The following is a 23,160-nucleotide window of genomic DNA, read 5'->3' on the forward strand; positions in this document are numbered from 1 at the left end:
TGTGCAAAACTGATTATTTGAAATTCAAATTTTTGTTCAATTCAAGTCAGTTGAAAGTTTCTACTCAAGCAACATGTAATCTTTATGATTATAATCTTGTTAAAACATCTTATACGCAATACATCCGGTCCTATACGAGATTTGGGTATAATTTGGAATCATAAAAACAGTGCAAAAAATTGCGTTTGATTCCTGTCGGGAATATTCGGGCAGATTTATTATATTCTGTTGAAGATCATTCATAATTTCTCGATGTCTGTCAAAGACGTGTCAAACTTCCTTTTGGGGTGTGTTGGATGCATTTCATTTTTCATAATACACCGAAAGAGTACCTGTAGTGTTAAGTGCAGAGATTAAAAATTTCTGGCACAGTTTCAAACAAAATATATTTCACAAATACCCCCCCCCCCCCCCCCCACCTCTACTAATGATATAACAAAACATCAACTCTGATAGTATAATCTCAGTGTAATAAAGGTAACCTTGATATTTCTTTTTATGTAACTGACAATAAGAGGTTGGTGTTCATATGGAGCACTGTATCCCACTCAAATGGGCTTTCAAAACTAAACAGAGCCCGGGCCATTCTGAATGCCATTGCTACGCTGGAGTGTGGAATAGCATTCCTTTGTCCATGAAAGGACTTTTATAGGGGTTTAACCAGCACAGTCAGGCCCTATTCATTGTCTGCAAAACCATACTTATTTTTCTACCCCCTGAGCAACTGTTTTAAAACACTGCTCTCCATCTTGAAAGACCACAACAGAGTCGGTCACATCCTGACAGCCCAGGATGAGCACGAAACAATAGTGCAATGAATACATCGGCACACAATAGGCGCAAAGAATTTTCCAAAGAGCAAATCTAATTAACATCGCAAAAGAGAATTTTTTTTTGTTTTTTTTTTGCGATTTTACATTGCAATGTCATAAAACAATCTTAGGTTAAAACTCTTTAAATCTGATCATTTTTATGGCATCTGGCAGACGCCCTTATCAGTTAACTGATAGCAATTCATCAAAAAATGATTAGCATAATACAGATTAATAGAGGACACACCTGGCCTATATTGAAAGAAAGAAAGAAAAAAAACCCCTCAAACCATCACATATGAATAACAAAGTCCAGGAAATTTTCCTGTCATATTAACATAATGTAAATGCAAAGAGTTTACATCTTATGAACATGATCCTTAACGGCCGTAAATCAATAAGCATATCTTAAAGCACACATGGTGAGCGATGGAATGCATCTTTTGTCATGTGCCAGGATTGTTCCCACACCCAGTGTGACATTGTGTTCCTTTTTTTTTTTTTTTTTTTAATGACAATTGTGTCTTTATAACACAATGCTCCATGCACTGATTAATCCCTTTTACAAATAAACCTCTGTTAATGCTTTCAAATGGAAAGCATGCCTTTACAACAGGACCTGCAGTGAAATGAACGCATGTAGGCCGCTGATTGTGCGGCGAGCGACGTGCTTTTGGGATCAGTCCAGGTTGTTTTGCTTAACCTCGAGGAAAAATAAAGAAGCAAACGATTTGAAAACCTCTTGGAACAGAGATCAGTACTTCAATTTTCCAAGGCAGAAAGATCTTTATATGGAGAGAGAGAGAAAGAGAGAGAGAGAGAGAGAAATCTATATAAACATTGACCAGACCAGTTAATTACATTAGAAACCATTCAGTACCTTTTGGTAATGGGCCACCAAATTGCATGCAAACAAAACAAAGGTCAAAAGCATATTGTTATCAAGCTGTGAAAAGAGCAGGGCCTGTGATGTTGCATAATGCCTGATAAGCAGATCTCCCCCTTTCCCACTGATTCCAGAAAGCCCTGCTGGAAAAAAAACAAAAAAAAACAAAAAAAAAAAACTCGTTACAAACAAAAAATAGAGATAACACATAAAGAACAATACAAAAAGCAATGACAACATGCATAGAATGAATAACAAACAAGTGGTTTCCCTTTCATCCTGCAAAGCTTTCACAGTTCCTGTCATTCCTTTTCCTGGATATCTTCAGGGTTTTTGGGCAGCGCTGATGTCAGGAATGAACACAACTCTGGACAGCTGTGAAGAGGCTCGGGTTCGTTTCCGACGCTGTTTACGGCTCCATTCAAGCACTACCGTTCCACACACAGGAAGGAAGGAACCAAGAAAAGGGGCCTTACAGTATCAAGAAGTCCTTGGTGGTGGTTTTTTTTTTTTGCTTCCTGTAATCTTTTTAACCAGGCTTAACAGACTTAAAGAGCACACGCTGAGTGTATATATATATATATATATATATATATATATATATATATATATATATATATATATATATATATATATATATATATATATAAATAAAAATAAGTGTTGCTGAGTGCTTGGTAATTAGTCAGCCTATGGACTGTAGTTTGCCAGGACACTTAAGTTCGGTCAGGAAGAACCAAAATGGAACTCGTTAAAGGTTTAAAAACCATCCAGCATGCCGCGAGTGTCTGAAACGGATTGTAATGATAAATATACTGTAATACAATCAATTTTTCCAAATCCACCTAAAAGGTCATCAGCATAAAGATAGATAGATGGAAAGATAGATAAGAGTTGAGCAGAAATGTGAGATTGAACTGGAGAGAAAAAGTCCTCCTCCTTATGGATGCCTGGGATTAGGTCCTGGAAGTCTGCAAGATAATAGATCAAAGCGATGCAGCCAAGAGAACTTCTTGTGTGTGTCCCCCCGCCCTCATGTAGCAATCACCTTTATGCTTACAAGGGCTCAGGGCTGAGTGCTTTACTACAGGGGCAACAAGCCATTCATTTGGGACAATAAAGCAGAAGAAAGTTTCACACGGATCAATAAGTCCATTTTATAAGAATACGTAGCAAATGGCCACTCAAAACAATCAATAAGCATATCTTAAAGCTCACTTCGAACTTTTTTCGGTTGTCTGTCTGTTATGAATTCAAATACAAGTTGTAACGACAGTCAGTAAACAGCTGCAGGACTCCAGTGCTCCAGCAAATATGAATTTTGTATTGGGGGAAAAAAAAAAAAACTCCAGCAATCTGACAAATTAAAGCATATGATGGGTAACATTCCAACATTCCCTCCACTCGGGGCTGATCGGTGTGATTGGGTGAGGAATGCGTTCACAGTGGAGATTCACTGACACCTATAGGCAGATTAGAGTCACGTCACTCAATAGAAGTCTGTACATAATAAATAACATAGATGATCACGTTACAGTGAGACCTGTCAAGGGTTGGGATATATCAGGCAGCAAGTGAACAGTCAGTTCTCAAATTGATGTGCTGGTAGCTGGAAAAATGGGCAAACATAAGGATCTGAGCGACTCCGACAAGGGCCAAATTGCGATGGCTAGACAACTGGATCAGAGCAGAACTGGTGCTGTTCCCAGGATGCAGTGGGAAACCTTGGGTCCTTGCATTCATGTGGATGTTACTTTGACACGTCCCACCTACCGAAACATCGGAAGTCCGATCCATGGAGGCCCCACCTCGCACCTTAAAGGATCTGATGCTAACATCTTTGTGCCAGATACCACAGCACACCTTCAGAGATCTTGAGGAGTCCATGCCATCAGAGCTGCTTTAGTGGCACAAGGAAGACCTACACAATATTAGACCGGTTGTTTTAAGGATATGACGGATCGGTATGAAGGTGCATCTCGAAATATTAGAATATCGTGGAAAAGTTCATTTTTGGTGACCTAATGATATAATTTAATTCAAAAAGCGGAACTTTCATACATTCTAGATTCATTACACATAAAGTGAAATATTTCAAGCCTTTTTGTTGTTTTAATCTCGATGATTACAGCTTACAGCTCATGGAAATCAAAAATCCGGTATCTCAAAATATTAGAATAAAGAATTTATAATACAGAAATGTCGATCTGAGAAGACTCTAATCAGCGAATGAACTCAAAACACCCGCAAAGGTTTCCTGAGGCTTTAATCTCTCAGTCTGGTTCAGTACATGACCACAATCACGGGGAAGATGGAAGTTAATGCAGCATTTCATTTGGAAATCAAGGTTCCAGAGTCTGGAGGAAGAGTGGAGAGGAACAGAATCCGAGTTGCTTGAAGTCCAGTGTGAAGTTTCCACGGTCAGTGATGATTTGGGTTGCCAGGTCATCTGCTGGTGTCGGTCCACTGTGTTTTCTCAAGTCGAGAGTTGATGCAGCGTCTACCAGGAGATTTTAGAGAACTTCATGCTTCCATCTGCTGACGAGCTTTATGGAGACGCTGATTTCCTTTTCCAGCAGGACTCTGCACCTGCCCACAGTGCCAAAACTTCTAGCAACTGGTTTACTGACCGTGGTGTTACTGTGCTTGATCGTCCAGCTGACTCTCCTGACCCGAACCCCATAGAGAACCTACGAGAGACACCAGACCCGACAATACAGACGAGCTGAAGGCCGCTATCAAAGCAACCTGGACTTCCAGAACACCTCAGCAGTGCCACAGGCTGATCGCCTCCATGCACTGATGCAGTAATTCCTGCAAAAGGATTAAAGCCACAACCGAGTATCAGTGCATAAATTATCATACTTTTCACAAGGTCGACATTTCTGTATTATAAATTCTTCATTCTAACATTTTGAGATACTGGATTTTTGATTTCCATGAGCTGTAAGGTAAATAACAGGATTCATATCAATGTGCTCACCCTCTTTTTACGGCAGACAAAAACAAAGCCTAATAATAAACAGATTCGAAAAATGTTTTTATTTGTTTATCAAAGACAAATGTGTAATTGTTCAGATGGTGAAACTTTCAGTATGGAGATGATGATGTAATATTTATGAGAGGGGTCTGCAGTGTCAGCGCTTTGCAACAGTCAGGACTTATTTTATTCATTATTGGAGAATCTTCAAGACAAATAATTTTTTTTGGTGGCGTTTTCCGGTTTCTAACTGACATGACACGCTGTATTATTAACTTCAAGAGAGTGAGAAAAAGAGGTGTTAATGAGGGAAAGACTGTTTATAGCAATTTCGCTGATGTTCCACAACATAAAATGTAACTAAAAATGTAAAATAATCAAAATTGTGCCATAAAATTGTACCACCATGTTGTTTATTTTCCTAACAGCATAGCCATTTGAATCCATGAATGCAGGAAAAAAGATCATCTCTGTGTATAGAACATACTGTTGGACGCGTGGAGTATACAATGTAAATAATCTCCATGAGCATGACCCATAAAATACATCACACTGACCTCATCTACATCTGCTGATACGTTTATTCACTTGCTACGTGAAACCCAACAGAAGCACTTTTTAACATTCTAATCAGTCAGAGAGAGAGAGAGAGAGAGAGAGAGAGAGAGAGAGAGAGAGAGAGAGAGAGAGAGAGAGAGAGAGAGAGAGAGAGAGGTCAGTCGGAGCTGCTAAAGCTATTAGCAGTGGTGGAAAAATCAATGCACACTTGCTCCTGAGAGTCCCACTCAGATGGAGCTTCTGTTTCCTGACAAAATCCTGAAGGATAGTTCTGTAGACAGTGGCACCAAGGTCACCAAATATTGACCTTTTTCAGTGCAGAGGTTGTGCTTTTAGAAATTTGTTTAGGAGTTGTTGAGGCCTTAAAGAACATGTCTATTTTCTATCATGCACTAATAGGTCTGCACAAATATGATCAGTTTGATGCAAAAGCACTAATCGAACCATTAAAACCCCGTACACTGGACATATTTCAGGATTTCCAAAGGGCTCGACGTTTTATTTTATGTAGTAAATACTCATTTTGATATTTATTTCAATGACACTCTTTTTGACGTGTATTTATCTGATCTATTGGTGCACAATTGTAGTCTGAGGTGTCTAATAGCAGCGTTATTTTGACTCAAAGATACACAATCACTGTCCAGTTTATTAAAGACCAGGTGACATTTATCCAATCATCAGCGGTCCAGTTTCTTCGAGTCCACTGTAGCGTCAGATTCCTGTTCTCGGCTGACAGGAGTGGGAACCCGACGTGTGGTTTTCTGCTGCTGTAGCCCAACCGCCTCAACGTTCGGCGTGTTCTGAAATGCTTTTCTGCTCAGCGCGGTTGTAAAGAGTGGTTATTTGAGCTACTGTAACCTTCGTGTCAGCTTAAACCCAAACCCGTTAGAGCGTTCTCCTCTGACCTCTCTCATCGACACGCCCACAGAGCGGCCACGATTTCCAAAATACTCAAATCAGCACGTCTGGTACCAACAGCCATGACACGGTCAAAGAGAACACATTTTCCGATGTGAACATTAAGTGAAGCTCTGGATTTAGGTTTACAGTGAAATCATCAAAGAGGACTCGGTCTTCTGTTGACCTAAAGTAATAAACTGATGAAGCATGCTGAAATATTTTGTTGCGGTAATCTTGATTTAAATGTAGTACTGAATATCATGCTTGTATTTTGGAGTGTTAGGCAGTGATCTCCACCACCACAACCATGACCAAAACACCAGCTGAGGGACATCTTTTGGAAGAAAGATGTCCAGTTTGGATCCTATTCAAAAGTGCACCGAAGCTATTCTGACAACACGTAGTGGCCCAACGCCTTACCGAGGCGTATTTTCCTTTAATTTGTCACCCGACAGTATGGGTACGTTTATACGGATGAGCTGTCATATTGCGCTAATATCAGCCTACCAAACTAGAGGTGGGGGAAATATCGTTTACCGAAAAGATCTGAATTTTGTCTCATCAAAGCACGGTGTTTTCTGGGACTTGCCTGTCGTGCAGACACAGAAAAGAAGACAGGAAGAGGCCATCATCAAGGAGGATTTGCTCAGCTTGAGCGTGCACTCGTGGCATAGGAAATAGGTCTGATATGAAGTCTGGTGGTCAGGAGGATGCACAGACATATCGCAGTCATATTTCATGTGTTTGCCTCTGCATCTCTGCAACTGCCTCAGAGATCTTATCTCGTAACTGTCACTACACGAGACACAGGAAATTAAGATTCACACATGTTCGTGAGCACAGACACATACAGAGCAACTGTTCAGATGTGGAGATGAACTTCTATCAGTGCGCCAGATCAAGAGCTGTGTTATGCTTTAATAGCTCTGTTAATGTACAGCTCTATCAAAATATTCATCTCATATGAATCATCGTTTGTAAAACCGGTAGGTAAAAATAGGAACAATAAAAAAAAAGTCACAATAACCAGGTTGCATAAGTGTGCACACCTTTGTATAATTGGTGATGTGGCTGTGTTCCGAATGAACCGATCACATTCGATCTTATGCTCAAAAGAAATGATCATACAGCTGCCATCATTGAAATGATGACTGATTAACCCCAAATAAAGACCAGCTCTTTCTGTAGGGTTTTCTTGGTTTGTACAGGATCTCACTTGTCGGAAGGTATCGATCAGGAGAGGGGTATAAAAGGATTTCCAAAACATTAGATGCACCATGGAATACTGTGAAAGTCTTTGTCAACAAAGAGAGAAAACGGGAGCACCACAGTGAATTCACCAAGAACAGGACATCCCTCCAAAATGTATAAAACGACAAGGAGAAAAACATACCAGGGAGGCTACCAAGAGTCCTACGGCAACATTAAAGGAGCTGCAGGAATATCTGACAAGTCCTGATTACCCTCTGAATGGGACACTCGTATTCTTGTATTACTTGCATGTCACTTGCATGGAAGCCCTTTTTTTTTTTTTTTTTTTTTTTTTTTTTTGCAAGAATGAGTGAGAAAATATTGTCAAGTTATGCCAAGCTGATAGAATCTTACCCACAACGACTGAGTGGTGTAATAAAATCAAAACTCCAACTAAATATTAAATGGTAAATGGCGCACTTATATAGCGCCTTTATCCAAAGCGCTTTACACTGTGTCTCATTCAGCCATTCACACACACACACACACACACACACACACACACACACACACACCAATGGTAGCAGAGCTGCCCTGAAAGGCGCTAACTTGCCATCGGGAGCAACTTGGGGTTCAGGTCCTGCCCAAGGACACTTCGGCATGTTGAGTCACCCGGGCCGGGAGTCGAACCGCCAACCCTACGATTAGTGGACAACCCGCTCTACCACCTGAGTCACAGCCACCCCTGAAATATTAGTTCAGGGGTGTGCACACACATACAATTAGGTTATTATTTTGATCTTTTTTCTCTCAGAGGTGTCAGTTTGGTTTTCAGTGGCATTGTACAGGTTGTAATGTTTACATTAAAGGTGATGGAAATGTTCAGAGAGGATTGATCCTTGTTTCATCACAAAAACATGCTGTTTCAACAGGGGTGTGTAAACTTATATATATATATATATATATATATATATATACACACACACACACACACACTCACTGTACTAATGTACTAGATACTGCCATCACAATGTTTCATCCCTGATGTACTTTTCATTTTGTGGCCGAATATAACAGCGTTTCAAAATCTCTTTACTGCCATCTTCAGGACAAAAGGAGTTAACAAGAACTGAATGTTTGCTGGATTTATAGAAGGAACATTTGAGCTGCATGATTCTAGCCATCACTGAGTAATGATTATCAAATAAAATAAGAATTTATCATATAGTATCATATGGTTAGCTTGAATCCAATTAGATTTTTAAAACATCTCATGGAAATCATAATAAATCACAAGATAAAAAAATAAATAAACTGGGAAAGGTACAGTTTAGTACTGGGGAGTGTAATATGGGTGTGTCGTCAAAACGTTAGACCTAGATTGCGAGCATTTGCGGAACGTTTAACCTAATTTTACCCGATGTTGTTACTGAGAACTGATCCTCTAAGGGGAAGAAAATGGCCTTGTCTTGAACATCTCCAACATGAAGCCGCCGATCCTGCATTACAGAAGGAAAACCCCTACAAACCAGCCCATGTACAGCTCCCTCCAAAACTACTGGAACAGCAAGGACAATTCTTTATTATTTATTTATTTTGCTGTAGGCTGAATAATTGGGTTTGAGATTTAAAGATGAAAATGAGAAGAGAGTTTAGAATTTCAGCTTTTAGTTCCTGGTATTTATATGTAGATGTGTTAAATGACATACAACATAGCACATTCTGTATCAGACCATTTGTGTTCAACTTTAACACATCGAGATGTAAATACCAGGAAATAAGCGCTGAAATCCTCTAGTTTCTCCATCTTTTGATCTCAAAACCCAAATGTCTTTGGTGTATATCAAACAAATGAATTGGACTTGCCGTTCCAATAGTTCTGGAGGGGACTGCACAACAGAATGTATGGAAGAGAAGCTGGTCAGCTCATACAAGTTCCTGATCCTACACATATCTAACAGAGTGAACTGGTCTACAAACGCTTCAGCCAACATTAAACAGCACCTTAATTTTCGACGTCACGTCAGAAGACTGGACCCTGCTTAAGTCGTGACGACTGATCGAGTGTCCTCATCAAAGACATACCGAAACAAACTGGAGGCTACAGCATGGAGATCGCTGAGGATGGTACCACCTGATGTACCATGGAAATGGTTTTGGACCTCAATTCCACATGGACATTCTCGCTGTGGTTGCTGGGACTACGGTCGCTGCGACAGCCTTGGGACTGCACTCAGGTCTCCTTTAGTGAACAGTGGACTAGTTCAACAAAACAGACTTCATGTTAAAACCATAATGTACTTTCTTTTACTTTCACACTATCCGTCGTTACCCAGATGAGGACGGGTTCGGAGTCTGGTTCCTCAGGTTTATTTATAAGGTTTATTCCTCATATCATCTCAGGGAGTTTTTCATCACCACCGGCACCACCGGCTCGCTCAATGGGGATAAATTCACACGCTTAAAATCTCTATCCTCTGTTTCTATGTTTCTGTAAAGCGCTTTGAGACAATGTCGGTTGTTAAAAGCGCTACACAAATAAAATCGAATTGAAAGAAAAGAAAAATAAAGAAAAGAAAGCCAACCAAATCTCCATTCCATTGACTCCACAGAAATGCACACACCATCATGAGTGATCCTAACTACCCTGGTCACCATATGTTCACCTGGAGGGACACCAAGTACAGCCTCAGGACTCACAGACCTGAAAGTATCATCTCCCACAGAGACCGCTTCACCAAAAGCTCGTTCCTCCCTGCTGCTAGACATACAGGCAGGAATAATATATCCCAAGCCACCTTCATCCTCTGCGACTGCAAATCTAGATCTCTTGTTTTCGATGTAGTCGATCATATTATCCCGCACTTCACTTAGTCATTTAATCTGGTGCATTAAATCACCAAATCCCCACTCACAAGTTTTAAATGTTTTTGTATATCCTATGAGTCTTATGCTAATGCTAAAAACGAAACATTCATCTTTAAGAATTCATTTTTTTAAAAAGTAAATATTTAGCAGATATATCGTTAAACTTAACCAGGACGCATTTATTGCAGATGTAATACATATAGAATTGTGTAGTTCTAATGTAGCCTCACTAGCCACTTTAATAGGAACACCTGTACACCTGTTTTTCATGCAATTATCAAAACAGCCAATCATGTGGCAGTATCACTATACAGATACAAGTCAAGAGCTTCCATTAAGGATCACATCAAACATTGTAATGGAAACATTGTATCTCAGAACAATCTCGCACAACATGCCAAACCTTGAGGTGGATGGGCTACAACAGTAAAAGACCACGTCAGGTCTCATTCCTGTTCTTGGCTGACAGGAGTCTTAAGCTACAGTGGGCAGCACAGGTTCACCAGAACTGGATCGTTAAAGATGCTCCAATCCTCTTTTATCTGTTTAATTACCCCCCCCCCCCCCCCCACCCCCCGCATGATTTTATCCAGTGCATTCTTGCCACATGATTGGCTGATGATTATAATTGCATGAATGAGCAGGGCTACAGACGTTCCAATTAAAGTGACCAGTGATTATACACAGTATACGGATTAGCACCTGCCTGCTGGTCAGAAAAATACTGTATCGGTTGGAACCATTTTAGACGAGTAAACAAGAAAATTAAGGATTAAACAATTTTACTCTTTCAGAACACCCGCCCCCAATTTGTACATTCTGTAAATCACTGTATGTACTTACAAGAGCTCTAGACAAGCAGCATGCCATGAATGAGTATAAAAATATCTCTGTTAAACATAAACATATCAAACAAATCACAGAAGATATGAAACAGAAACGTTCTTGCTCAGTCCTCAATCCGGTCTGGTGGATTAGAGTCGGAGAAGATCTGATGGGGTGAGAGCTGGTAGATGGGTGCCTGCTGATCCTGCTCTGAGATTGACAAGGTAACATTGTGTACAAGAAGGGAACTAGACGGCTCAATGTTTATATCAGGCACAACCAAACCATCGTCCAGAGCTGGATTCCTCTCTCCTGATTGCTTCAGGTCATCCTCAGATGGTGGCCTTTCAACGTTCAGTGGAGAGTCGAAGGTGGAGCGTGCTGTCGCTGCTGTAGTGATGGAGGCGTGGCCCTCGGTGACCACAGTGACCTCAGCGCCGCCCTGCTGGATGAGGGCGTGCAGGCTGTCAAGGTCCGAGCATGCCGTGATGAACGCGTGGCTGCTTTCTGAAGATGAAGTGGAACTGATAAAGGTCTGAGTCTCTATTGGGGTTTGAGAAGAAACATTTGTCTGTAGTAGAGGGTTTTCTTCACTGCCACTGATATGAGTTAGTAAGACGGTCTGGTGCTCGAGGCTGCCTTCTGGTGGGGTCATGTGTTGCACTGGGGTTAACAGGCTAACCTGCTGTATGATAGGGTTGAGAATTACATTCTGGCCTTCTGAACTAAGCAGAACTGTTCCGGGTTTAGAAGACGGGACGTCCACTGCTGCCTGGATGTACGTTCCTTCCTGACCTAGAGGAGGCGCTACAAAGATCTTGAGCTGCGCGTTTCCATAGGAAGGAACCGACCCGTTTGTGAGCGTCAACGAAACCTGCTCGGGCCCTTTATCTGTTGGTTTCGCAGCACTATTTGGTGTCTGTGCGAGTCTCAGCTGTTTTTCTGTGTTATTATGTTGCCTCTTATGACTTCGCAACGAATCTTCTCTCACAAACGACGCATCGCACAGGTTGCAGCGGAACGCCCGCGCTGCTTCGAGCCTCACCCGGTACCGTGAACCTGCAGGATTGGGTGACTCATCTCCTGCTTTTCCACGTTTGGCACTTTTGCTGAGCCCATCTAGAACTTTCTCACCATGGCACTTCCTCATGTGGACGAGCAGGTTGGCACGCTGTTTGCTGGCGAAGGGGCAGCGGTGACAGGTGAATGGGCGCTCATCCGAGTGCACACGCTCGTGTCTCTTGAGTGCCCCCTTGCTCGTGCAGGAGTATGGGCAGCAGCTGCAGCGTAGGGGACGGGCGGGTGCGTGCTGGCGGGAGTGTGCACGCAGTGCCGCCTTGGCTGTGCACTGGAAGTCACATTCTGAGCAGGCGTAAGCACCATGGCGCAGCCGGGCATGCGATTTCAGGTTGGCCTTCATGGCACAGCGGTAGTCGCACAGCTCGCACGCATACGGCTTCTCACCCGAGTGCACACGTGTGTGACGCTTCAAGTCCGAGTTGATTTTGAATTTGGCACCACACTCACCGCACTGGAATGGGGCATCACCTGAAAGGTAGGATTACCAAAAGCTTCAACTCTTTACATTTACCAATGCAATGGTTCTCATAGCAGGACGCTCACTTGCCCCAGTCCCCAACTAAACGCAGTTTAAACTTCATTCATTAAGAACTAATGAAATACAATCTAGATGTTTCGAAACCCAGGGCCAAATATGGACCACTGCCTCAGTATATATATACACATACGAAACAAAAATATTCCCACAATACGCTACTTCCCAACAGTTTAATGGCTGCATAAATGTCAACTCTGTCCAAAGCCACAGTGTGTTTATTTTTTTTAAATAAAGGAAACCAAAACCCAAACGTACAACAGTGTCCGTGAAACATCGGGGTGGGGACATGGGGACAATCAACATTCTCTCAGCTGTATTTACAACACAGTTTTCAACTTAAAAATGTGGCACGGTGATTAAACTGTTTATTTGTGTGTCGTTAGATTTGATATAATTATTGTACACACACGCTTTACAGCTACACAATCAAGTAAGTGAAAGTGAGGGGTTTCAATGCATCTTTACCGGCTTAAATGGAAGCAAAGCATAAAATATATGCAACAGGACTGAATGGACTGAAACTCTGGTTGTGTATCTGTTTTTTGGGAATCGTGTCTACAAGGGCTTCAGAAATGCTGCCTGTCTTACCCGGCCTCTAAAATAATGATTGACTCTAAATGGCAAAACGCACCGGCCAATGCACCAACTCTGCCACAGAACTGGAGCCACACAATGTCTAGAATGTATGCTGTAGCATTACCATTTTCCTTCACTGGAACGAAGGGGCTCAAACATGTCTATACATATAAATAATTAAGCATACACAGATCGACCAGGTGATTTAACCGAGTGCTGGAAGTATGGGTAATGGGCAGAAATCCACACTGATAGGTTTTTCCTGCTAAGTTTGCGTCCGTTGGGAGAGCGGCTGAGAAGGGTCCGCCGTCATTATACGGTACGAGAGCGGCCTCTAGAGCTGAAATAAAAACCATCACTGACAAATTTTGTTGTGTTATTTGAAGTGTTTTTTTTTTAATTCATTTTGAATGTCTTTTGAATATATTTTTATGTTATTTGGAAATGTTACTATCTTTTTTTTTTTTACTTTAATATTTATTAATAGCTAATATATATATATATATATATATATATATATATATTTTTTTTTTAAAAAAAGTACACAACATTTTCAGGGTACTGTTTATTTTTGCAATAAAGTTCAGCAATATTTTACTTTAAGTGGTATGTTTTCATGCAGTATCTCCCCCCCCCCCCCCCCCCAATCGGTAATCTGCAGATACTGCACAACTTAGTCCATTATCAGCTGACCTCTACAAGCATAACCCTGTGTATCTGGTTGCTTTAGCAAAATCGGTCCCCTGACTCATTAGTTTATTGAGAGAGGAGGTGAAATAAAGTTTCCTTTGATGAATATGCCACTATTTTGCACAACCACCAAAAAAAGCCGTGGAATATTCTTCTTTGTGCATGAACGTGATATCTGGATGACTGGAAGCATGCAAGGTTAGCCTACATGGTGAACTGCACGAGCAGTGTATTTTAAATGATGTTAACATTACATGTCTTGTTCCTGCTATTTGTTTATTACTAGAACTAGATATTATAAGTGAAAACTACTGGAGTCTGTGCAGTTTCTGATTATTTAAGAAAATCTAACATCATCTGAATTTTTCTCTGTTTAAAAACAATATTAGTTGAGAAAATATTCCGAGAACAGGGTGTGCGCTGACCTGTGTGTGAGCGCAGGTGCACGGTGAGTTGGCTGGAGTTGCGGCTGGCGTATGGGCAGATCTGGCACTTGAAGGGCCTCTCGTCGTAGTGCACACGCAGGTGCTTTTTCAGGCTGCTGCTGTCTGCGGCGGCGTATGTGCAGTGCTTGCACTTGTGTGGCTTTTCCCCGGTGTGTGAGCGGCTGTGCAGGTTCAGCTTGTCCCGCCGGCTGAAGCGTTTGTGGCACAGTTCACACTCAAACGGCCTGTCGCCTGGACAATTATTACTCGTCTTGTCAAACTCATTATTAATATAAAGAATGACGAGATGATAAAGGATTTCGTTTCTTACCGGTATGAGTTAGCATGTGCCTTTCCATGTCCTTCTGGCCATACTGGGTTTTGAATGTACAACCTAAGAAAGAGAGTTGCACGAGAAGGTGAATGAGATCTCGTCTTTTGTAACTGTTAGCTAACAGTAACTGCACTGCGGAGTTTACACTCACCCGAGAAGCTGCAAATGCGTCGCTTTTGGGTGAGTGCAGGTTTCAGCTTTTTGGAGGCTGGTTTCTGGGTTTTTACCGTCTTCTTCACGGCCTTTGACACACAGGTCTGCAATCCCTCCTCCAAAGGAAACTCTTGCACAGTTTCTATGTAATACATGAATAAAAAATAGAGCGAGAGACTTCGAAACGTTCAACCTAGTTAATATAATGAGCGTGTAACGTCGTTTGCCTCCACAGTATTAATAGGACTATTTATTTGTAGTGGACTGAACCATATAAAACGTGCTACTTATGATGTATTTTGATGTGCTGAATTCAAATATGACAATCAGAGCAACTGTTTCCAAGATAGTTCAGATTTGAAGTCTATGTATATAGTACCGATCACCTGTCGTGTTTATATAGCACTTTAAAAATCAGCAAAATGATTATATAAATTAAATTTATTATGAAAAAAAAGGGGAAAAAAAACTACTAGGTACATAGTTTAGTCCGATGCAGTGTCCGAATCCCTGACAAGGTCATTCAGTTCACCTTGTGTTATGAGGTGTGGTTTAGAGGAGGAGGAGGAGGATGGGAGAAAAAGTGGGTGCTGTGACATTGATGGTTCAGGAGCAGAAGTTTCATCCTCTTCCTCGTCTGACTCCAGTGAGAATGATTCTGGTGCATCAGTAACCGGCAGTCCTTCCCCGTGGGGTACTGGCTGTATATCCGATGGAATGTTTGGATAATGCACACTCCACTTTTTCTTCTTTGACACACCTGTCCCAACTGGAGGCACTATGCAGAAGTAGCAACTGCTGGTATGATCTGTTGGCTCTCTCTAAATCATTGGCACTGAAAAGGCAAAGATTTCATTTTCCTCTTCAACCTCTGGTGAAGATTTATTGCACAAGTGGTGCAGCATGTGTATGGAGCCAACCTGTTATCCCGATCTCCAATTTTGCCGCCAAAATAAACTTGACAGGCTTTCTTAACCATAGTGGTTATACCTCGCTTTTGTACAAAATCAAACACCGACAAATAAGAGAGCATGACATTGATTTCTAGAGCTGACACAGGGCAATTTGTTCAGCAAAGTGATGTAAGTGCCGTTATGACTGCACCATCCATGATTTTTAGGAACAGAATGATGCAACTCATATCATGTATGATGCAATACCAGCTACAGATTGCATCATTCATTGTTTTGCCTAAAAAGCAAGTTCCCAGTCATAGATTTATATATTTTAGTAATTTCTGGTTTAAATTGGGATCCCTTCCCTTCATAACTCGCTTATCCTTCGCCGTTCTCTAGTCAAGGGTCGTATATACTGACCCAACAGCATATCTTAAAAACTTGGGCCAATCAACAATTTTAAGCATCATTTTCATTCTCAGTGACCCTGAATTAGTAGACTTTGACCACATTTATTTCAGAAGCATTTTGGCTGTAGACCAGTATTACTTGTGCATTGATATAAATCTGTGATTTGTGCGAGGAGTAGGGCTGCACAATTAATCGAATATCGATCGTGATTACGATTTTGACTGCCCGTGATTAAATGAACATGATCGACTGCGATGTTGACGTTTAAAGTTCATCCTCCGCTCAGAGAAAACGCCACTACAGATCAAATCAAGCGCTTCCTAAACTTACAGCCGATCCCCATAGAGCGGCGCCGGGATGACGTCATTTTGTAACGCCAAAACCTGGAAACCACTTCATTTAAACTCACGGTTGCCAGATATCACTAGAAAAGCCAACTACAGTTTCCATGTTTTGATTTAATCCCCCAAAAAGTAACATTATCAGCAGACATGGACACTGTACTCCTGATTAAAGTTTAAATAAAATAAGAAAAGATCGGTATCTGGATCGGTATCGGCTGTAAAAATCCTGATCGGTGCGTCCCTAATGAACACCATTAAACTAAAGCGCTTTGCATCTGACGGGTAAATGAACTCACCCAATCACATCCTATATGAGATTATTCAGATATCTACACAATACACACAGAGCGGGTCGAGAACTGACTCCAGCCCAGAACCATGACAGCGGAAAATGTCTAATAGTGCAGCTTTAAATACATTTAAGAGGAGCAGACTTCAAAGACTGAACATTGATGTTCATTGTATTTGTTTACAAGGTGGAAGAGGTTAACGGTGGTTTTTTTTTTTTTTTTTTGCATACAGCCTGTAGAATTAACTGAAAATATTACATTTAGTTTATCAGAAGGTAAATCAATGTGTCATGGCGCACACCATGTTCCTAAATCCTGTCATAATTGACCAGCTCAAGTTTTCTCATGCCTTCTTGTGTGTTATATTGTGGCATGAGAAAAACTTAATAAATGTGAAAGTGCAATAAAAAATATGTTGTCACTAAAATCAATGAATAATCGTGATAAATAATCGAGATCTCAATATTGATCAAAAAAATAATCGGGATTATCATTTCGGCCATAATCGTGCAGCGCTAGCGAGGAGAGGAAAATCTCCCTGGGACGGCACGAGGAACAAACCTAGAAGGAAACCAGACACGAAGGGGAACTCATTTTCTTCTGGGTGACATCGGATAGCGGGATCATAAATCTTTCCTCTTGTACAACTGAAGTTGAAACAGTATTAAGTGTGTTCAGTGTGAGCACACTGTGAAGAAGAGTCCTGCCCAGTGACAGTGTTTACGATTACAGCAGCAGCTCTTACGTATCCAGCTGAGATTATCCAGATTATTCACTGAAACAAAGGTGAATAAACCTCTCTGTAAACTGTATTTTTATTTTTTTTTGGAAGTGCAAATCTTCAGTGCAACGTTACTGCCTCACAGCTCCAGCGTCCTCAATTCGATCCTCAGCTCAGGTTACTGTCGGCATGCAGCTTCTGTCCATGCGGGTTTAATCCGGGTTCGCCGGGTTTTCTTTCACTCCTCAAAATCATACAGGCTACTCTAAATTAGCCATACGTACGAATAAGCGTGTCACTGTACGGTCCACTCCGAAACTATTGGAACGGCAAGGCCAATTCGTTTGTTTCTTGCTGTCGACGGATATGAGACGAGTTTAGAATTTCAGCTTTTATTTCCTGGCGTTTATATTTAAACGACATACAAAATAGCACGTTTTGTATCAGACCACCCAATTCGTAGGCGAGCAAAAGTATAGGAACAGTTCTTCAAGTCTTGATGTAAATGAAAGTAATTAACACGTAATATTTGGTTGCATATCCCTTGCTCGCAATAACTGGACGAACTACAATTAATCAGACTCCCGTTCGAGGCACCCCTTGTGCGCCGTGTTCCAGGACAGACCGCAGATCCACTGGAATAAAGTGGTTACTGAAAATGACTGAATTAAAATCTTTGTGCATTTATGTGTGCGTCGTGAAAGATGAAGCATAAATGCAGAAAGCACACACACACACACACCTGAGTGTGTATTTATCATACCCGGACCTACCAGCAGCTCCAGTACTTGTGACTGAGATGTCTGTGGTATGAAGCTGACAGCCATTCTGCTTGTGTGCAAGAAACACCTCATAGTTGTTGTACTGCTGCTTGCAGAAGCCACAGATATGGATGTCAGGACTCACCTCCATCAGCAAATGATTCATCTCTAAGGGGAAAAAAGAAAGAGCCGTTATTTTAACAACAACTCTAAAAAGTCATGAACAGATGCATCAGATTTAAAAATCATTGTAAACGCGTATCACACTGCATCCACCTTCACATAAATGATGCACTTAACCACGTGATCAAATATTTACACTCACACTGAATACCCCAGCTGTGTCTCTAGAACAGTTTCATTAACAAAAAAGGAAGGTTACCGTCTCTGCTGAAGGATGCCATCTTCACTTCTACACCAGAAACATGGATAAATATGAATATAACTAAATATTTTTCACATATTAACTCTCCTGGCCATTCCTAAGTATCGCGTGTTTACATAACTTACCGCTGGGACACCTATATATGTGCGACAATTTTACGACACCGTGACGACTTCTTAGCGGCAAGTGTCGGGCAAATTCCACACAGCTAACTGCTCTCTCTACAAGCGCACTACGCAGGGGATGAAACAATGAAATACACCAAACAAAGCGCACTATGTATTCAACAAGGAGGTATTTGAAATACAGCCGTCTTTTGTTCTCTGGCTCAAACAAGCGAGCCAGGCGCACTGGTGCCCCCTTGTGTTCCGGAGGACTTTATTATTTACTGTAACCAACAGAGGCACATGTGCATTCATGGGGCTGTTTTGATGTTTATGTTGAAAGGGTTTAAATAGTTTGTGACTTCTTTGAATATCTTTTCTATATGTGTGGATTTGTAATTTTAATGTTTAAAGATTTACTAATACACTTTCAACAGAAGTACTCTTTGTACCCAAAGTAGCTCAATCCAAAAAATATATATATATAAATAAATAAATAAATATATAATAATAATAAAACAATACAAAAGCACTCCAGAAAAAAAAAAAAAAAAAACATATGCAAGATGCAAGTTAAATGTTTGTGCAGCATTGATTTGAAATTATGGCTCTGTGCCATAATTAGGCCTATATATTAACTTCCTAGAAGGGATTAATGAATTGTTATATGAATTCTCGAATCTGATTGGTCAGAATGTGATGATTAATTTTCTAGAATAACAGCTCTTGCTGCTATTCTAGGCTGTTAAATGCCAGTTGTAGTATGTTAGAGTTTCTACAGTAAAGCAATACTATAATTCACAAGCAGGTGTATGGTGACCTATCCACATAAGCCAGATATATGCCATATAAGCCAAAAATATAACCAGATTAATAAACCTGTAAGGAAAAGGAAAGGAAAACAAGGAGCATATATAATTGTTTGATCGGGTGAAGAATTCTGTAAGGAGACATTTGTTTAAAAAAATTAAATTAAAAAAAAAAAATCAGCGTAAAGAGTATCCGGTGTCAGCACTTTGTAATGGTGATGGTCAGAATTGAGGCTGTACTTTTAGGATTCTGCCATGGGAAAATCTTCAGAATAGAGAGAGGATGTTGTGTTTTGCAGGTTCTCAGTACGTTCTTAAGAACTTCCAGAGAACTGAGGGAACTGCTGTGTGTAGCTCTAATAATATAAGCGATAACAGGAACTAACTTGTTTTGTGGACGTTCCATGACATTAAATGTAACCACTGTATAAATGGATTTAAAAAAGTATGATGTTAGAAGTTAATTAATGACAAATTTTAATAGTTGTGAAGTTGCAGTTGTATAAGAGTAATAAAACATTGCTTGGTGTTATTGTACATTATATAATAATAATAATAATAATAATAATAATAATAATAATAATAATAATAATAATAATAATAATCCATACATCTCATGTACAGCTTATTCTACACAGGGTCGTGGGGAACCTGGAGCCTGTCCTAGGGCAGTGGTTTTCAAAGTGGGGACCACAGTCCCCTTAGGGGCCGCCAGGGGGCGCCCGGGGGACCTCAACAATTTGGTGTGAAAAATAAATTCTCACTCTCAGACAACCACACACACACACAAACACACACACACACACACACACACACACACACACACACACACACACACACACACACACACACACACAATCAATTCCTAATGTAATGTAATGTAAAGATGTAAGATGTAATTATATATATATAAAAAGATGGATATATTCAGACGTCTGTATTTTTAATGTGTTTTAAAGACAAAAGGGGGGCCTCGGTCAAATGTTAATGCCATTTTGGGGGCCTTGCCCTGGAAAAGTTTGGGAAGCCTTGTCCAAGGGAATTCGGTGCACAAGGCGGGGGACACACTGGACAGGGTGCCAACCCATCGCAGGGCACAATCACACACACACACACACACACACACACACACACACACACACACACACACACACACACACACTATGGGAAATTAGAAATGCCAGTCAGCCTACAATGCATGCCTTTGGACTGGCGGAGGAAACTGGAGTAACTGGAGGAAACCCCAGAAGCACAGGGAGAACATGCACACTCCACGCACACAGGGGCGGAGGCAAGAATCGGACCCCAAACCCCAGAGGTGCGAGGTGAACACGCTAACCACTAAGCCACTGTGCCCCCTAATAATAATAATAATAATAATAATAATAATAATAATAATAATAATAATAATAATGCATTCATACACCACATTTCATACATTTAATTCAGACTGCTTGACAGTTTGTCCAATATGTTAACACATTTGAAGAAAAAAAAAACAGAAAAAAAAACCTTACAGTACTTAACAAAAATACTAAACAAAGAACAAAATAAGCTGTCTCTTTGATGAAGAAGTACAATAGGCAGTCCTGTCACTTAGTTTTAGCCCAGGCGAATTTGCCAGCTGTGCCACGGCTGCTTAATGGACCTGGGCTGTCACACAGGCTGTATTCCTATACACACTCAGTCTTTCCTGAAAAGGCTTCGGATCCACCAGCAGGATCTCAGGATAAAGGAGTTATTGAAGTTACTGAATGAATAATAATAAAAAGGTTGCAAATGAAAGTAAAACAGTTAAAAATGATAACTGACATAACTGTATTGTGTTAAAAATAATAACAGAGTGTTTTTAATTGGGTCCATTGAAAAGGAAATGATAACTAAAATAACTATGTGGTATGTGGTAAAATAATTATAGAACTATACAGTGCTGCTTGAAAGTTTGCGAACCCTTTAGAATTTTCTATATTTCTGCATAAATATGACCTAAAACAGTATGACCTCCTGAGGAACGGGCTAAAATTCCTCCAAGCTGATGCGCAGGACTGATCAACAGTTTCCAGAAGCAGTTATTGCTGCACAAGTGGGTCACGCCAGACACTGAAAGCAAAGGTGCACATACTTTTGCCACTCACAGATATGTACTGTTGGATCATTTCCCCCAATAAATAAATGACCACGTATAATATTTTTGTCTTGTTTGTTTAATTGGGCCCTCTTGATCTACTTTTAGGACTTGTGTGTGAAAATCTGATGTTTTAGGTCACATTTATTCAGAAATAGAGACAATTCTAAAGGGTTCACAAACTTTCAAGCAGCACTATATATATAATTAAATGGAAATCAAATATTGAGTCAAATGTACATTAAATGTACATGAACTAAATTTGATCATGAAAACATTCGTGTATTGCTGATAAATATCACCGAGCCAACCTGTAAGTGCAGACAGACTCGAATGAAAAATTAAAAAACAAAAAAACAAAAAAAAAAACAGAAATGATGTAATGCTGAGCAGCCAGAAGAGGGCGCCATTGCTACACTGTACACTCTGGAAAACCTTCTCCGCTCTTAAACAGTAAGGAGATCTTTTGAGTTGATCTCAGACTGAGGATCTGAGGTCCACGTATTGCCATTGTGTGCAACATTTCTTGCATCGATATGCTTCAATTATTAACAGGCGAGAAAACCATCAGGTCGGTGAGGAAACGACTTTTTTTTTTTTTTTTTTTCTAGCTGCAAAAATGTAAGTAAGAACAAGAACTAACCAGTTTTACAGCGTTGAGTGTAACAATAAACGGATAAAAAAGCACGATGTGTTGTTCATTGATAAAAGACAAATCATAAAAGGAACAAATTTTTTTTTTTTTTTTCTTGCCGTGATATGACCTGACATGAGTTACTGTAGTGAAATATCTGCACGTGACATCTTTCTGCTTTTCTGATGCACAAATAGACAGCTGGTTATTGGAGAGCCACTGCCTTCTGGACCACAAAGTTAAGTAAAGACACAGGAGCATCCGAAATCTCCAGTCCCTACCAAGACCTGCTTTTATTTAACCAGTGAATCAAACATAGATGTGAAAAGGATATTGGTGCTTTTGTGTGTCTTCCCCTAAAATATAGCCATATTCAAGGTCAGTCATTTTAAATATCATTATCTGTCTCAGCTGCCCAAAGTTTATACGAACAGTGCGTTCATTAACAAATAGCAAACACGACACGACGGAAATGTCCAGATTTGCGTCTTTGTTTTGTTTTCTTATTGCTGTCCTGTTGTTCTTTCTCATCGCGTCGATTGTTGTTGCGATGTAACGATTCCCTATCTTGACCCACAGCCATGATGATATGTGTACCAGATCATCCCCAATGCATTCAGGAAAAGACAAAAGTTCTGTCTCATATCAGACAAATCAAAGTAACATACAAATGGGTGACAAATGAAAGAAAAAACAAAAAACAAAACAAGAACACAATGTGTATAAGTATGACCAGAACATCTGGAGTACACGTTGGCGTAGATTCTCTAGAAACTGTCCTGGAGCTATAAACGCCGTTCTTCCAAAATATCTTCCCTCAGAACGATGTTTTGATGATGGTGGTGGAGATCTTTCAGAATC

The 23,160-nt window shown here is 40.5% G+C and overlaps 1 protein-coding gene across 4 annotated transcripts; it reads right to left on the reverse strand.

Annotated features, from left to right (window-relative positions):
* Nucleotides 1–10,963: 10,963 nt before the first annotated feature.
* On the reverse strand, nucleotides 10,964–18,939 carry zfp64 (zinc finger protein 64 homolog (mouse)). 4 transcript variants are annotated; one of them, XM_017488144.3, is made up of 7 exons: nucleotides 18,753–18,939; nucleotides 18,625–18,654; nucleotides 18,255–18,410; nucleotides 14,818–14,961; nucleotides 14,664–14,726; nucleotides 14,333–14,584; nucleotides 10,964–12,571 (listed from the first exon to the last, which is right to left on the reverse strand). In XM_017488144.3, exons 2-7 carry the CDS (start codon nucleotides 18,644–18,646, stop codon nucleotides 11,148–11,150), a joined length of 2,061 nt encoding a protein of 686 aa, XP_017343633.1. In that variant the 5' UTR covers nucleotides 18,647–18,654; nucleotides 18,753–18,939; the 3' UTR covers nucleotides 10,964–11,147. The 4 variants fall into 4 exon arrangements, with proteins under 4 accessions (XP_017343633.1, XP_017343632.1, XP_047016390.1 ...); XM_017488143.3 differs by having other exon boundaries at nucleotides 18,625–18,764; XM_047160434.2 differs by lacking the exon at nucleotides 18,753–18,939 and having other exon boundaries at nucleotides 18,388–18,410; nucleotides 18,625–18,746.
* Nucleotides 18,940–23,160: the final 4,221 nt, after the last annotated feature.

Source organism: Ictalurus punctatus, chromosome 15, assembly GCF_001660625.3.
Source record: "Ictalurus punctatus breed USDA103 chromosome 15, Coco_2.0, whole genome shotgun sequence".
NCBI lineage: Eukaryota > Metazoa > Chordata > Actinopteri > Siluriformes > Ictaluridae > Ictalurus > Ictalurus punctatus.